We start from the raw sequence: 18,156 nt of genomic DNA, 5'->3' as shown, positions 1-18,156 counted from the left end.
TTTGAGCAGTAAATGGGCCACAGTAATCTCAACTTGTTCTCTAAAAATAAAAGCTTACACTTACAAGGTGCTTATTATGTGCTAGGGACCATTCTGAGTGTTTCATGTATATTGTTAATCCTCGTAGCAGCCTTGCAAGGTAGGTACTATTATTATCCTCATGTTAACAAATGAAGAAGGAAAATGCCAGAGATGTTAAGTAACTATAAATACAGTCAATGTAAGCTACCAGTTATGTTTTAACAGTCTCTGGGGGATCTTTGGGAATCTCCTGCCTCCACATGGAAGGGCTCCCCATTCTTTCTACTTCCTTTTTATTGATAGCTGCTAAAATCTTTAGGGACTGAGATTGCTCTAAAATTAAATCACCTCTACTTCCTGTTCATTTTGTTTTTATTCAGAAACAAATATCTCTGAGACAGACTTGAGGGGAATTACCACAGCAAGCATGCATTTATAAAAGCAGCCAGGAATTCAGTAACCCACCTCAGGGTATAGGTTAATTAGTTCAAGGAAAACAGTTATCTCTTTCCCTTCATTTCTCTGTTATTTTTTTCCCCTACCCTTTATCATTTTGATCAGTGTGGGTTGAGGTCAAGCATTGGCATATCTAAGTATGTTTTTAGGTCATTTGAAAAAGATACAGAGTGAGGTATCCTTTTATACTAAGGACGTGTGATCTCTGACATTACTGTTTCAGATGATTTTTCGCAAGAGCAAGAAATATCTAAAATGAACATGATGGTGTTCTGTGGCATAGGTTTCTTTGCTTACATGTTTGAAAAAGTAACAATTCACAACAGAGCCTTTCTCACAGAATATGGCTACTTAACCAGCATTTTTTAAATTAATTATTAAGGACAAATAGATTATCATCTTTGGTGGGACCTAGTAAAGTTAGTAAATAGGATTATGAGAAGTGAATGAAATCAATGCAAATTAGAACTCTTTTGCATTAGAATCAATCTTAACAAATCAGTTTCTTAAATTTGGGAAATAAATGTTTAAAAAAATCCCTTAATTCAGGATTATAGACTCCCTTTTTTTTTCCCCCGGCATTGTTGAGTCAGTAAAATTGCAAAAAGCAGTTAGTCCTTCAAAACATGCTTAGCTTACTCTTCCTTAGCAAAGATGATACAAATATTAATATCACAATTGATTTTTAATTACACTGTTCTTTAAGCATATTTTTTAAATAGCTGATAATTTAAATTAGTGCTGTAATTTTCATCTAAAGTAGATTTTTCCCTTTATCACAAGTAGTACATTCACATCTACCGCAGTGCTCAAAGGCTAGACGGTGGTTCTGATCATACAAATTATAAATTTGGGAGTCCCACTTACCTCGTTTTTTTTGTTTTTTGGCCGCGGCATGCGGGATCTTAGTTCCCTGACCAGGGACTGAACCCGTGCCCCCTGCATTGGGAGCATGGAGTCTTAACCACTGGACCGCTAGGGAAATCCCTTACCTTGTTTTTTTTTTGGATCACTAATGTTATATGATACATTGTTATATAATAAAAGTAGCAATTTTAAATGTTTATAATCTGACCCTGAAAGGGACTTAGGCTACTTAAATTTGTTATACATCTGAAACTAATGTAATGTTGTACATCAACTATACTTCAATAAATAAATTAAAAATTGCAAATAATCCAAATTTCCATCAGTAAGGGATAAGTTAAATTACTTTATTAGTAGAGTAGAATCTTATATAGGTATGAAAAAGAATGAGATGATATTATCAGTAGTTATGTGTTCCCACTTTAAAAAATTTAACATACCTGAAGAATTATGGGGAACTTTCACTTTCTAAGTTACATATTTGTGTAATGTTTAAATTTTTTTAACAAACATGTATTTTAACAAGTTGCATATGAGCCCTTCAGAAAGTCTAAATCTTTTTTTAAGTGGCTACCATTAATTACACTCTTAGTATATACCAGGCACTTTTTTTTTTCTTTTTTTCTTGTCGTGGTGCTCCCACTTCTTCCTTCTGCTTTCTTTAAATGAGGTATATAGAAAAATATGGGGAGGATTGTCATTAAGGACACTTTTTCAGAATTCTGTGTTTTTATGTTAGTAATTACCTGTTATCTCTCTGTTTTGAATTTTGCAGGACATACAAAACAAAACTAAAATAAGAATAAAAATATATAACATTTACAAAAGAATACATGGGGTTTTGGTGGGTTAGAAAGTAGTGCATGTTCAAATGAGGTGAAGGTAGAATTAAAATGAAAAGATTATTTAGGGAAAGCTTCAGTTAGGAGGGAAAGGTATCTGAATTTGAACGCTGAAAGGAGCAAAGTAGTAGAGCTTTTATGATGGAGTCAGAAGGGCATGATGAGCGCTGAGGTCGAGGAGAACTGGAATGAGAGAAGTGACGGAAGTAAGGTCTGGTTCTAGAGAAGCCGATAGAAGGTTCTGAAGATTTTCATCTGTGCTATAGCTGGACCCAAAAACAATGCTGTGTCAGCATAAAAAACAAAAAACAACAAAATAACCTAGTGCCAGTGCTACAGATTATATAGTAGTATGTAGAAATAGACAGTTAAAGCAGAAGAGGACCGACGCTGGTCCAAGTCACCCTCACCTTTCCTGTGGCATACTTGTAGTAGCCTCCTAACAGGCCTCCATGCTTCCAATAGTGTTACCCCCTTCTCTGCAAATCTGTTTTCAACACAGCAGCCAGAGTGATTCTTTCAAAAAGTCAAGCCACATCCGAACCTCCAGCGGCCCCACTTCAGAGTGGCCCTAAAGGCCCTGTAGGAGCTCTCCCACTTCGACCTCATTTTTCTTCTCCTCTTCACCCCTGTTCATTCCAATCCAAGCACAGTCCTTGCTGCTTCTCAAAATCGTCAGTCTCTCATCTTAAGGCCTTTTTACTGACTGTCCCTCTGCCTGAGGCACTCTTCTCCTAGATATCCACATGGCTAACTTATTCTTGATATTTTGCTCAAATGTCACCTTCTCAATGAGACATACCTCTGACCATCCTAGTTAAAGTTTTCAATTTGCTTCTTTTCACCGTATTCCTGTAGCATATCATCTTCTAATATAGTATCTAATTTACTTATTCGTTACGTTCATTATCTATTATCTGTCTCTTCCCTGCTTAAAAAGCCACAGGAGGGCAGGGATCCTTGTCTGTTTTGTACACCAATGTACCCCATGCACCTAAAACAATGTCTGTCACATAATAGATGCTCAAAAAATACTAATTGAATGACACGAATGGATTTAAAAGCTTGTAAAGAAGATGACACTTACCTAAGAGAAAGTTGTACGCTAGCGCGAGTTTTTGCCTGAAATATCACAGAATCTCAAACCAACAGGTTGTACTATATCACCAACTTAGAAATTGGTTTCAGAATATAGTTTGCACATCGTTGCTAATGTATTAAGCTATTACTCCAAAAGTCTGAGTTTATTCCTGGTAGGATGTTAGTTGTTCTCAATAGTGCAAAGCCCACTTTAAATGTGCCCCTTAGTTTAAACCTTATTTCATGACTCTAGATGGATAACAGAAGAATTTTATAAAACTTTTTTATTCCAATATGAACTCTGTTTCTTTTTTATGATTTCCTTATAGATGATGATTGGCAGGAAGCACATGAGCGCCTGGCTGAATTGGAAGAAAAGCTACCCGTGGCGGTTAATGAACAAACAGGCAATGGAGAAAGGGATGAGATGGACTTGTTGGGTGATCATGAGGAGAATCTGGCAGAAAGGCTCAGTAAGATGGTGATTGAAAATGAACTAGAAGATCCAGCTATCATGAGGGCAGTACAGACCAGGCCAGTGTTGCAAGTAAGTTACTGTGATCTGAGAGCTATAGCAGACTGATGATTAAAGCAAAGTATTGGGCTTGGCTATTTTATTCCACCTACTATACTGAGAGAATTACATGTGCTATAGAAATTTGGTAGTATAATTCCTGATGATAGCAATTCTAGAGATGAAGTCGGGAAATAAGGTAGATTCTAGAACACTGTAGTTTCTGTTCTCAAGCAGTTGAGGCGCTTTGGGAGCTTTGCTCACCGAAAGCTGGTAAGTTGCCCAGCGAGCCCGCCCTCTTCTAGACTTTGTGTGTGTGTTTTCCTTTTTTGTTAGCCCCGACCAGGAAGTCTCAATTCCAGCATCTGGGATGGATCTGAAGTTCTGAGGCGAATCCGAGGACCACTGCTTGCTCAGGTATTAAACGTTTTCTCGTTGTATAAAAATCCTAATACCCCAAAGCTGGGTCCTGTTGTTGTCCTTTCCTTACTGGAACAATGTATGGATGTATATCCTCTGCCGGTCTTAACGTTGATTATGTCGCCAGCACCCATAGCTGGACCTGTTGACTGTGCCCTCCCCCAGACTCTGTGGTAATGCTCACTTGACTGTGCTTTCTTTGAAATGGTTGAAAGGAGCCATTGGGACTCAAAATTTGACAGCTTATGATCTGAATTACTTAAAGTCATTTTTAGGCAAAACTATAGGGACAGAGAACAGATCAGTGTTTGCCAGTGGTTGGGGGCGGTAGGAGAGGTTGACTACAGAGGAACAATACAAAGGAAGTTTGGGGAGTAATAAAACTTATGTGTCTTGATTTTGGTGATAGATCCAGGACTCTCTGCATTTATCAAAATTTAATGCTATACACTAAAGAGGGTAACATTTTTACTGGATGTGAAATAAAACTAAATGAAAAATTTTTAAATAATTTCTCAAGATATCTGGCATCTGTAAAGGTTATTAAAACATTTCAAGGTAGCTAATTTTTTTAACACTACTTCCTCAATTAGGAAATGCCTACAGTGTCTGTGTTAGAATATGCCTTGCCTCAGAGGCCCCCACAGGGCCCAGAAGATGATCGGGACGTTTCTGAGCGTGCATTACCGAGGCGGTCAACTTCGCCTATCATTGGGAGTCCTCCTGTTAGAGCTGTCCCCATAGGCACCCCACCTAAGCAGATGGCTGTACCCAGCTTCAACCAACAGGTACCTCTCATTAACAGGCACTCAGCCCAGGATATTGGGAATCTGGGCAAAATTATTTGGGAAATTGGTGATGCTGGGAGGAGGGTGGAAGTTTGGGGTAGGCATTAGATTAGAAAGAAAAGTAGCCAATTAGAGGAAAAGGTAGTACAAATAAGAGACACATTCCCCAATGCCCATTGCTGGTGCTACTACTGTTGCTGCTGCCTTTTAATTGGGGGAGAAAAAGGGTAGTGAACCACATTTAGTGTAAATGTCCTTTTTAAAGTGTTTTGCTGGCTGCCCAAAACATTGGCAGAGAGGTAACTGAAAGCTGGGGGGAGTGGGAACACACAGCATTGTCCACATCCCTTTTTACCTTTAAGATATCCCTGCTTTCCCTAGAGCCTGTGCAGTCCTGTTCCATAGACTTTCCTCCACCTGAAACCAGCAGCTGAAAAGGAAGGCCAATTTGGAAGGTATGGGGGGAGGGTGGTATTGGTATGGCCTAGTTAGGCTCAATATCCTATGAAATGGTGGAGTCACAACGTACACGAAAGAGCTGAGCATGGCGGCCATATCATAGGGACTTCAGAATAGGACTTAGTTAATCCTCCAGCTTTCTTATCATTCCATCTCCCTCACTGCTACCAAAATATATCCTCTTGGAGAGAATTTGCAAGTCAGAATATCTGCTGGTACCTCCCTCAGATAGCATGGAAGGGTGGGGATAACTGGAGAATTAGCTAAATCTTCCTCAGTTAAAAGTGGCACATTGCTTGATATTTGTGAGAGGAAGTGACCAAAGGTTCTGTATGTGGACCAAAGCCATAGCAATTTGCTTAGAAGTAGGGCTTTGCATTGAGTTCTGTGTCTCTGCCGGTACTCGAGGGGAGGAAGAATAGGTAGAGGAAAAACTGACTTCACTGAGTGTAGTTGTATATATGTTTGTCCTGATAGGTTCTGTGTCCGAAGCCTGTCCATGTTCGACCCCCAATGCCACCACGCTATCCTGCTCCCTACGGTGAGAGGATGTCTCCAAACCAGCTCTGCAGTGTCCCGGTATGTCACTTTACAATCTAATGAAAATATTTTCTGATCACTGCCTAGTATATAGACATCTCCTAAATCTTACATGTTTTTTATAATCTCCATACTTGAATTTCTGGATCTTATAGTCCCCGGGTCAGAAGACATAGTTCATCATGTTCAGCTATTTCTTACCTTAACTCTTTTCTTATCTTAAAAATCTAAACTTGACATGATCCGGTTTCTTGCTATTATAGTCCCTCATTCTACTTCTTTCTCTTTCACGTTACATGATCATAGTGCTTTCTAACTTCTGGCATTACTCTTTCATATTCCTTCAGTGGACAGCTCAGCTCTACAATTTGAGAGTTTTTCTATCTAAGTTAATTCTGTATTTCTATTGAGTTCCCCTGTTATTTACGTTTTTTCATGGTATAAATATAATTTTTTTTTTTTTTTAGAACTCTTCCCTACTGGGTCACCCTTTCCCTCCTAGTGTTCCTCCTGTTCTCAGCCCCCTCCAGAGAGCGCAGCTTCTTGGAGGAGCACAGGTAAGCCTAGGGTTAGCTCAGCCCTTAAAGAGCTTTCTCACTTTCCAATGGTTCACTAGCTGATAACCCCCTTTTTTGCTGTTAATCAGTCACTGCCGCCTCTTATTTTTTCCTTTACTTTCTCAAACAAAGTTACTGATGGAAGCAGTATTCACTTTTCTGTGGATAAAAGTAAGGGGACTTGCTGATCAACTGAATCTAAGATCTTGTGCCTCTTGTAGCTACAGCCTGGACGGATGTCTCCCAGCCAGTTTGCACGGGTCCCTGGATTTGTTGGTAGTCCACTTGCTGCCATGAATCCCAAGTTGCTGCAAGGGCGAGTTGGGCAGATGCTTCCCCCAGCACCAGGCTTCCGTGCCTTCTTTAGTGCTCCAGCCCCTGCTACACCGCCTCCTCCTCAGCAGCACCCTCCTGGCCCAGGGCCTCACCTGCAAAACCTAAGGTACACAAAACAGTTGCCTCCGTTTATCCATTGTCATCTAAGCCTCCTGATCATTGACGTTTAGTGCTGTAACATAGAAGTCTGTTGATATTTGCAAGTGATATATTTTGAGATGTTATTTGATCCTCACGTTGCCAAACACAGAAATGTTTGACCGTCTCCAGGCTTTCTTATGAATCACATTTCCCTCCAGTCACATGCTTCCTGTGTACATTTGCACATTACTAATCACCTTTTTTATTTCTCCTGAAGTTTCTTGTGTCTCACTTATTTTACAAACACACACATACTTACGTATGCACGAAGTGTTTGTCATTTAACAAGAATTATCATACACTAAGGAACAGAGAGGAAGTTCCCTGGCGGTCCAATGGTTAGGATTCGGTGCTTTCACTGCCATGACCTGGGTTCAGTGCCTGGTTGGGGAACTAAGATTCTGCAAGCTGCACGGCTCAGCCAAAAAGAAAAAAAAGGGAACAGAGATACAGATGTTGAGTTGTCAGCTAATCTCAGTGCTAGCTAGTTGCTTGCTTCCACTGTGATTTTATAACAAGAGGGGTTTAAGTTCCTGCTTCAGTGAAATTGTGTTTTATTACATATCGTATTGTATCAGTTAGGATTCTCCAGAGCAGCAGAACCAGTAGGATATAGATAAATAAGTAAAGAAGAAATTTACTGAAAGGAATTGGCTTGCATGATTGTGGGGCTGGCAAGTCCAGAATGCATAGGGCAGGCCAGCAGGCTGGACATTTTGGTAGGAGCTGAGGTTGCAACCTTGAGTCTGAATTTGTAGGGCAGGTGGGCAGGCTGGAAATTCAGTCAGGACTTCCCTGTTCTAGTCTTGAGGCAAAATTCCTTCCCTGGGAAACATGTTTTCCTTTCAACTGATTGGGCAAGCCCCAACCACATTATCGAGGGTCATCTCTTTTTTTCTTAAGGTCAACTAATTGCAAATGTTAGTCGCATCTGCAAAATGCCTTCACAGCAACATCTAGTTGAGTGATTGTCCAAACAACTGGCCAGCTTAGCCAAGCTAACATATAAAATTAACTATCACACATATATGTTTCAATGTCATTCCCAAATACTTGAAACTAAGTACATTAAATCTATTAGAGACTTCTCTTTAACAGGAGCAAAAAGAAAAAGAGTTAAACTGCTTTACTGCTGATTCATTCTAATTTTATGATTGTCCTCTTAGGAGTTGAGAATTGGCTTTTGTGGAAGACATAAAAATACAGTGGCGTCTTCCTTCTGAAAGATCTTAGAATAGACTTTAGCATTCCCTTGGGTGAACCTGTATGAAGTTATCCTGTACTGACCACATTGTTAAAAACTTCAAGTCATCAGGATGACAGAATTGCACATCTTTTCCCTTTTTGTTTAGATCACAGGCCCCAATGTTTAGACCAGACACAACCCACCTTCATCCACAGCACCGTCGACTCTTGCATCAGAGACAGCAACAGAATAGGAAGTAAGTACTTATCCTACTCCTTTGTGGTTTCTTAATTTAGCTTTCATTTTTGACTGATTTAGTTTACTTTTTAAGTAAATGTAATCAGTATTGCACTTATTTTAACTGGTTAAGTCAGATCATATATGCTGTTATTTTATGTTTCAACTGCACAAATTCTTCTTTTTTTTTGAATTTTTGAATTTTACTTATGTTTTATACAGCAGGTTCTTATTAGGTATCTATTTTATACATATTAGTGTATACATGTCAATCCCAATCTCCCAATTCATCCCGCCACCACCACCCTTCCCCGCCACTTTCCCCCCTTGGTGTCCTTGTCCATATGTTTGTTCTCTACATCTGTGTGTCTGTTTCTGCCCTGCAAACCGGTTCACCTGTACCATTTTTCTAGGTTCCACATATATGCATTAATATACGATACTTGTTTTTCTCTTTCTGACTTACTTCACTCTGTATGACAGTCTCTAGATCCATCCACATCTCTACAAATGACCCAATTTCATTCCTTTTTATGGCTGAGTAATACTCCATTGTATATATGTGCCACATCTTCTTTATCCATTCGTCTGTCGGTGGACATTTAGGTTGCTTCCATGACCTGGCTATTGTAAATAGTGCTGCAGTGAACATTGGGGTGCATGTGTCTTTTTAAATATGGTTTTCTCTGGGTATATGCCCAGGAGTGGGATTGCTGGATCATATGGTAATTCTATTTTTAGTTTTTTAAGAAACCTCCATACTGTTCTCCATAGTGGCTGTATCAATTTACATTCCCACCAACAGTGCAAGAGGGTTCTCTCTTCTCCACACTCTCTCCAGCATTTGTTGTTTGTAGATTTTCTGATGATGCTCTTTCTAACTGGTATGAGATGATACCTCATTGTAGTTTTGATTTGCATTTCCCTAATAATTAGTGATGTTGAGCAGCTTTTCACGTGCTTCTTGGCCATCTGTATGTCTTCTTTGGAGAAATGTCTATTTAGGTCTTCTGCCCATTTTTGGATGGGGTTGTTTTTTTAATATTGAGCTGCATGAGCTGTTTATATATTTTGGAGATTAATCCTTTGTCCATTGATTTGTTGCAAATATTTTCTCCCATTCTGAGGGTTGTCTTTTCATCTTGTTTGTAGTTTGCTTTGCAAAAGCTTGTAAGTTTCATTAGGTCCCATTTGTGTATTTTTGTTTTTATTTCCATTAGGAGGTGGATCAGAAAAGATCTTGCTGTGATTCATGTCAAAGAGTGTTCTTCCTACATTTTCCTCTGTGAGTTTTATAGTGTCCAGTCTTACATTTAGGTGTCTAATCCATTTTGAGTTTATTTTTGTGTATGGTGTTAGGGAGTGTTCTAATTTCATTCTTTTACATGAAGCTGTCCACTTTTCCAAGCACCACTTATTAAAGGGACTGTCTTTTGTCCATTGTCATGGATTAGTGTGTGGGTTTATCTCTGGGCTTTCTATCCTGTTCCATTGATCTATGTATCTGTTTTTGTGCCAGTACCATATTGTCTTGATTACTGTAGCTTTGTAGTATGAAGTCAGGGAGGCTGATTCCTCCAGCTCCGTTTTTCTTTCTCAAGATTGATTTGGCTATTCGGGGTCTTTTGTGTTTACGTACAAATTGTGAAATTTTTTGTTCTAGTTCTGTGAAGAATGCCATTGGTAATTTGATGGGGATTGCATTGAATCTGTATATTGCTTTGGGTAGTATAGTCATTTTCACGATATTGCTTCTTCCAATCCAAGAACATGGTATATCTCTCCATCTGTTTGTGTCATCTTTGATTTCTTTCATCAGTGTCTTACAGTTTTCTGAGTACAGGTCTTTTACCTCCTTAGGTAGGTTTATTCCTAGGCATTTTATTCTTTTTGTGGGATGGTAAATGGGATTGTTTCCTTAATTTCTCTTTCTGATCTTTCATTGTTAGTGTGTAGGAATGCAGGAGGTTTCTGTGCATTAATTTTGTATCCTGCAACCTTACCAAATTCATTGATTAGTTCTAGTAGTTTTCTGGTAGCGTCTTTAGGATTTTCTACGTATAGTATCATGTCGTTGGCACCAGGGACGGGATGGTTTTACTTTTTCTTTTCCAATTTCCTTTTATTTCTTTTTCTTCCCTGATTGCTGTGGCTAGGACTTCCAATACTGTGATGAATAATAGTGGCGAGAGTGGATATCCTTGTCTTGCTCCTGATCTTAGAGGAAATGCTTTCAGATTTTCGCCATTGAGAATGATGTTTGCTGTGGGTTAGTCGTATATGGCTTTTATTATGTTGGGGTAGGTTCCTTCTGTGCCCACTTTCTGGAGACTTTTTATCATAAATGAGTGTTGAATTTTGTCAAATGCTTTTTCTGCATCTATTGAGATGAGCATATGGTTTTTATTCTTTAATTTGTTAATATGGTGCATCACATTGATTGTTTTGCGTACATTGAAGAATCCTGCATCCCTGGGATAAATCCCACTTGATCATGGTGTATGATCCTTTTAATGTGTTGTTGGATTCTGTTTGCTAGTATTTTGTTGAGGATTTTTGCATCTATATTCATGAGTGATATTGGTCTGTAATTTTCTTTTTTTTTAGTATCTTTGGTTTCGGTATCAGGGTGATGGTGGCCTCATAGAATGAGTTTGGGAGTGTTCCTTCCTCTGCAGTTTTTTTGAAGAGTTTGAGAAGGATGTGTATTAGCTGTTCTCTAAATGTTTGATAGAATTCACCTGTGAAGCCATCCGGTCCTGGATTTTTGTTTGTTGGAATTTTTTTTTTTTTTTTTTTTTTGCGGTACGCGGACCTCTCACTGTTGTGGCCTCTCCCGTTGCGGAGCACAGGCTGCGGACGCACAGGCTCAGTGGCCATGGCTCACGGGCCCAGCCGCTCTGCGGCATGTGGGATCTTCCCGGACCAGGGCACAAACCCGTGTCCCCTGCATCGGCAGGCGGACTCTCAACCACTGCGCCACCAGGGAAGCCCTGTTGCAAGATTTTTAAACACAGTTTCAATTTCATTACTTGTGATTGGTCTGTTGATGTTTTCTATTTCTTCCTCATTCAGTCTTGGAAGGTTATACCTTTCTAAGGATTTGTCCATTTCTTCCAGGTTGTCCATAGAGTTGCTTGTAGTAGTCTCTTATGATGCTTTATATTTCTGCAGTGTCTGCTGTAACTTCTCCTTTTTCATTTCTGATTTTATTGAGCCCTCTCCCTCTTTTGCTTGATGAGTCTGGCTAAAAGTTTGTCAATTTTGTTTACCTTCTCAAAGAACCAGCTTTTCGTTTTTATTGATCTTTGCTACTGTATTCTTTGTTTCTATTTCATTTATTTCTGCTGTGATCTTTATGATTTCTTTCCTTCTGCTAACTTTGGGTTTTGTTTGTTCTTCTTTCTCTAGTTCCTTTAGGTGTAAGGTTAGATTGTTTATTTGAGATTTTTCTTGTTTCTTGAGGTAGGCTTATTGTATTGCTATAAACTTCCCTATTAGAACTGCTTTTGCTGCATCCCATAGGTTTTGGATTGTCGTGTTTTCGCTGTAATTTGTCTTTAGGTATTTTTTTATTTCCTCTTTGATTTCTTTAGTGATCTCTTGGTTATTTAGTAATGTATTGTTTAGCCTCCATAAGTTTGCGTTTTTTATGTTTTTTTCCTTGTAATTGATTTCTAATATCATAGGGTTGTGGTCGGAAAAGATGTTTGATATGATTTCAATTTTCTTAAATTTACTGAGCCTTGAGTTGTGACCCAAGATGTGATCTATCCTGGATATTGTTCCATGTGCATTGAGAAGAAAGTGTAATCTGCCGTTTTGGGATGGATTGTCCTATAAATATCAATTAAATCTATCTGGTCTGTTGTGTCATTTAAAGCTTGTGTTTCCTTATTAATTTTCTGTCTGGATGGTCTGTCCATTGGTGTAATTGAGGTGTTAAAGTCCCCCACTATTGTGTTACTGTCAATTTCCTCTTTTATAGCTGTTAGCATTTGCCTTATGTATTGAGGTGCTCCTATGTTGGGTGCATATATATTTATAATTGATACATCTTCTTCTTGGATTGATCCCTTGATCAGTATGTAGTGTCCTTCTCTTTTGTAACATTCTTTATTTTAAAGTCTATTTTATCTGACATGAGTATTGCTACTCCAGCTTTCTTTTGATTTCCATTTGCATGGAATATCTTTTTTCCATCCCCTCACTTTCAGTCTGTATGTGTCCCTAGGTCTGAAGTGGGTCTCTTGTAGACAGCATATATATGGGTCTTGTTTTTGTATCCGTTCAGCGAGCCTGTGTCTTTTGGTTGGAGCATGTAATCCATTCACGTTTAAGGTAATTATTGATATGTATGTTCCTGTTACCATTTTCTTAATTGTTATGGGTTTGTTTTTGTAGGTCCTTTTCTTCTCTTGTGTTTCCCACTTAGAGAAATTCCTTTAGCATTTGTTGTAGAGCTGGTTTGGTGGTGTTGAATTCTTTTAGCTTTTCCTTGTCTGTAAAGCTTTTGATTTCTCCATTGAATCTGAATGAAATCCTTGCTGGGTAGAGTAATCTTGGTTGTAGGTTCTTCTCTTTCATCACTTGAAATATATCGGGCCACTCTCTTCTGGCTTGTAGAGTTTCTGCTGAGAAATCAGCTGGTAACCTTATGGGAGTTCCCTTGTATGTTATTTGTCATTTTTCCCTTGTTGCTTTCAATAATTTTTCTTTAATTTTTGTCAATTTGATTACTATGTGTCTTGGCATGTTCCTCCTTGAGTTTATCCTGCCTGGGACTCTGTGCTTCCTGGACTTGGGTGGCTGTTTCCTTTCCCATGTTAGGGACGTGTTTTTTGTTTGTTTGTTTGTTTTGTTTTGTTTTGTTTGCGGTATGCGGGCATCTCACTGCTGTGGCCTCTCCCGTTGTGGAGCAACAGGCTCCGGACGCACAGGCTCAGCGGCCATGGCTCACGGGCCCAGCCGCTCCGTGGCATGTGGGATCTTCCCGGACCGGGGCACAAACCCGTGTCCCCTGCATCGGCAGGCGGACTCTCAACCACTGCGCCACCGGGGAAGCCCTAGGGACGTTTTTGACTATAATTTCTTCAAATAATCTCTTCATCTCGGATCCTTTCTCTCTCTCTTCTTCTGGGACCCCTAATGCAATTGTTGGTTCATTTAATGTTGTCCTAGAGGTCTCTTAGGCTGTCTTCATTTCTTTTCATTCTTTTTTCTTTATTCTGTTCCACGGCAGTGAATTCCACCATTCTGGGTTCCAGGTCACTTATCCTTTCTTCTGCCTCAGTTATTCTGCTATTGATTCCTTCCGTTGTATTTTTCATTTCAGTTATTGTATTGTTCATGTCTGTTTGTTTGTTCTTTAATTCTTCCAGGTATTTGTTCTTTAATGCTTCTAGGTCTGTGTTAAACATTTCTTGCATCTTCTCAATCTTTGCCTCCATCCTTTTTCCGAGGTCCTGGATCATCTTCACTATCATTATTCTGAATTCTTTTTCTGGAAGGTTGCCTATCTCCACTTCATTTAGTTGTTTTTCTGGGGTTTTATCTTGTTCCTTCATCTGGTACCACGTCGTCTGCCTTTTCATTTTGTCTTTCTGTGAACGTGGTTTTCCTTCCACAGGCTGCAGAATTGTAGTTCTTCTTGCTTCTGCTGTCTGCCCTCTGGTGGATGAGGCTATCTAAGAGGCTTGTGCAAGCTTCCTGATGGGAGGGACTGGTGGTGGGTAGAGCTGGCTGTTGTGTTGGTGGGCAGAGCTCAGTAAAACTTTAATCCACTTGTCTGCTGATGGGTGGGGCTGGGTTCCCTCCCTGTTGGTTGTTTGGCTTGAGGCGACCCAGCACTGGAGCCTACCCACTCTTTGGTGGGACTAATGGTGGACTCTGGGAGGGCTCACGCCAAGGAGTACTTCCCAGAACTTCTGCTGCCAGTGTCCTTGTCCCCACGGTGAGCCACAGCCACCCCCAGCCTCTCTGCAGGAGACCCTCCAACACTAGCAGGTAGGTCTGGTTCAGTCTCCTGTGGCATCACTGCTCCTTCCCCTGGGTTCTGATGCGCACACTACTTTGTGTGTGCCCTCCAAGAGTGGAGTCTCTATTTCCCCCAGTCCTGTTGAAGTCCTGCAATCAAATCCCGCTACCCTTCCAAGTCTGATTCTCTGGGAATTCCCCCTGCCGTTGCCAGACCCCCAGGTTGGGAAGCCTGACGTGGGGCTCAGAACCTTCACTCCAGTGGGTGGACTTCTGTGGTATAAGTGTTCTCCAGTTTGTGAGTCAGCCACCCAGCAGTTGTGGGTTTGATTTGATTTGATTGTGATTGCACCCCTCCTACCGTCTCACTGCAGCTTCTCCTTTGTCTTTGGACACGGGATATCTTTTTTGGTGAGTTCCAGTGTCTTCCTGTCGATGATTGTTCAGCAGTTAGTTGTGATTCCGGTGCTCTCACAAGAGGGAGTGTCCTCCATCCATTTCCACCTTCCGAAAACCGGAGCCCTGAACTTTAAATTATGTTATTAGATTTAATACCTGCCTGCATACCAATGCACAAGCTATAAATGACAAGAGCTTATCAACTTATTTCCAAGTTACTATAATTCTGAAGTACAATTTAGATCTGGGGGGTGCGGAATCAACATTTTATATTCACTGCTTACCAAGTTCTTACCATACTTTTAACTACCTTTTGTTGACCATCTCAGCTCAGACATAATCTTGAATATAGTCTCTAGCATTACATTTGGGTCTTACGTAAAGCCAACAGTCACTCTTTATCTTTGCCTCTGTTTAATCCTCATTCAAATATATATTTATATATGTGACCTCAGCTGTGTACCAGGCACTGTAGTCAGTTTTGGGGATTGAAAGAAGAACAAGACATATCAAACCCTTGCCTTCATGGAGCTTACATTCTATCACCATTCTTATATATAAAATAAGAGAATTAAACATAATTTTGAGGGGTTTTTTCAACCTTTCATTTTATGGTTCTTTGTGTGTAATTTATTTTTTCTTTCAAAAAAATTCCAGAATATTTTTTTCAGGGGGAAAAAACCAATATGGACTCTTCAGACACAAAAAGTACAAACCATAAAGGAAAAGATTAATACATTAGACTGTTAAAATATGAAACTTCTTGTGCCTGCAGTTAACATTATGGTATTATGTACTTCAGAATTTAAGAGTGTAGATCTCATGTTAAGTGTTCTTACCACCACCAAAAAAAGAGAAAGAAAGGGACACGAGGAGTAGGTGTTGGATATGTCCGTTACTTTGTTTATGGTGATAACACAAATGTTTGCATATGTCCAAACTTACCAATTTGTACACATTAAATATGTGCAGTTCTTTGTATATCAGTTATCACTTAATAAAGCAGTTTAAAAGTATTTTAATAAAATTTCAAAAATATATTAAACTTCTGTGTAACAAAAGGCATCAAACACAAACATGTAATTTTCAATAGAGGAAATGTACATGGCTCATAAAAGTGAAAAGATTTTTCAGATTCACTTGTAATCAGAAGAATGCAAATTAGATAACCATTTTATATCCTCAGGCAAAACGTGAAGTGTCTCAACTGTCATTGTTGGCAGGAATGGCATGCACAGCCTTTTGAGAGAGAATTTGGCAATAAATAATAAGATTGATAATGTGGATACGCTGCATCCTAGCAGTTCTACTTTTCAGTATATGCCTGTGTATGTTATCATCAACATGGATAAATATGAAAGGCATAATGTTGAATAAGAAACAAGGAGCAGAACTGTATGTCTAGTACCAGTTATGTAAAATGGAATAACACTGTATAATATTTAAAAGTAGATGTACAAGTAATAAAAGTATAAAAACATTTCATGGAGGTTGCATAACAAAGTCAGGATAGTGGTTCCTATAGGAAGGAAGGGAAGGTGGAAACCGTGATCTGGAGGGTATAGGTGGGCCTTCAACTGTAAATGTCACACTGTATTACTTTAATATTACTTTTTAAAAGTCTGAAGCAAATTTGACCAAACAATTTTTTTTCATTAAGTCTAGATGGTGAGTAAATGGATTTTTTTTAATAGTATTTGCTGGGCTTTTCTATATGTTTGAAGTATGTCATGATTTTCATCAAGTTTTTTTAAAAGTATATAGACTTGGGGTCAAATTGGCATGTGTTCACAATCTCTCACTCTGCTGCCTGGTATCCTGCTTTAGGCTAGCTACTTGATCTCCTTTGGCCTCGGCTTGTTGTCTTACGTGGAGAAAATAAATCTACCTTATTACCTCGTAGGGTTATTGTGGGGCTTATACAAAAGTCCATAGGTGAAAGTGCTTAGCTTATGGTAAGGCACTTGGATCTTAGTTTTATCTCCTTAATTACGTGTTGCACAGCTCTTTCCTTTCAAATTCTGTTAAGATTCGATTCTTTTTCACTCCTCTTTTAACAGAAGCAAAGGGGAACCTTTTTTTCAATTGGCCTGGTTTACTGCAGTGCTGTTACAAGGCATAATTCATGTATCCACTTGGAGTGAATGTGGCATGTATTTCTTTTTCAGTCAGCATCGGAATCTCAATGGTGCAGGAGATAGAGGAAGTCACCGGAGCAGTCATCAGGATCATCTCCGAAAGGATCCATATGCCAATCTCATGTTGCAGCGAGAAAAGGATTGGGTCTCTAAAATCCAGATGGTGCAGCTGCAAAGCACTGATCCCTACCTGGATGATTTTTATTACCAGGTAAGTACTCTGTGCTAGTTTTGAGGATAATAGTTTAGTCCCTTACCCTGAAGGTACTCATTTAAATATTGGTAGAAATAAATATTGCTAGAATTTTCTTTTGAGGTAGTCTTCAAGTGGATAAGAATTGACTAAGCAAATTCTGTCCTCTTTTCAAGCTGAAGAACCTGTCCCACTATTCACTCAAAGGTTTGCATAAATGCCTTTTATTTCTTACCTACGGAGGCTCTCAGACCAATATTTTCAAATCTTTTCGGCATCAATAATCTGGTTCTTTCAATGAAGAATATTGGCAGTCTAACTTTAAAGATATTTCCATTGATGATTATTTTGAAGGCTGGGATTTTTTGATAAAGTAAATTCATAGCAATCTAACAAAAATTAAAGATCAATATATTTATAGAGTACAAGTAGTGTTGTTACCACTAGTATAAGTTAATTATTTCATGATAAAGAGAGACCATATTCTGTGCTTGTTGCAACTGAAATCATCTTCTCATGTGGTAGAATTATTTTGAAAAACTGGAGAAACTGTCAGCCGCTGAAGAAGTGCAAGGTGATGGCCCAAAAAAGGAGCGCACCAAGCTCATTACCCCTCAGGTGGCCAAACTGGAGCACGCTTATAAGCCAGGTGAGGTCCTTATCCCCACAGCCATAATGGAGAGATGTGGTGCTGCTGATAGGATAGAATAAAAATAACTGTAAAGATGATTGGATAGAGATGTGTGAAACTGATGTGTAAAGTATCATTGTCCTTGACAAATGCACAGGTCAGCCTTATTCAAGCATGGAGTGAATGGTTTGACACATGGCCTTTTAGATCCTTTTCTACTTGAGATTCCATGACTTTTTAAAACCTGTTATAATTTCTAGTGCCCATAAAATAGATAAGGGGGAAATACTTCAGAGTTTTATTTATTATTACAACCCAAAAAATGGGAAAGGATAGATGTTGATAAGAGATTGCTTTAGATAATACATAGATTTT

The 18,156-nt window shown here is 39.2% G+C and overlaps 1 protein-coding gene across 2 annotated transcripts in view; it reads left to right on the top strand.

Moving 5' to 3' along the window:
- Positions 1-18,156, top strand: part of PATL1 (PAT1 homolog 1, processing body mRNA decay factor) — a 36,768-nt gene that overhangs the window by 6,397 nt on the left and 12,215 nt on the right. Inside the window, exons 3-11 of one of the 2 annotated variants that reach the window (XM_082659487.1) lie at positions 3,596-3,813; positions 4,117-4,197; positions 4,794-4,988; positions 5,925-6,026; positions 6,455-6,544; positions 6,766-6,986; positions 8,374-8,463; positions 16,988-17,168; positions 17,676-17,799. In XM_082659487.1, coding sequence (XP_082515613.1) covers positions 3,596-3,813; positions 4,117-4,197; positions 4,794-4,988; positions 5,925-6,026; positions 6,455-6,544; positions 6,766-6,986; positions 8,374-8,463; positions 16,988-17,168; positions 17,676-17,799 — 1,302 coding nt within the window. Of the gene's footprint in view, positions 1-3,595; positions 3,814-4,116; positions 4,198-4,793; positions 4,989-5,367; positions 5,444-5,924; positions 6,027-6,454; positions 6,545-6,765; positions 6,987-8,373; positions 8,464-16,987; positions 17,169-17,675; positions 17,800-18,156 lie in introns of those variants that run through there. The other variant, XM_082659488.1, reaches the window with a different exon arrangement.

This window comes from Grampus griseus (assembly GCF_964374135.1).
Source record: "Grampus griseus genome assembly, chromosome: 8".
NCBI lineage: Eukaryota > Metazoa > Chordata > Mammalia > Artiodactyla > Delphinidae > Grampus > Grampus griseus.
Note: the sequence above shows the minus strand (reverse complement) of the source record. Positions and strands in the feature narration are given on the sequence as shown.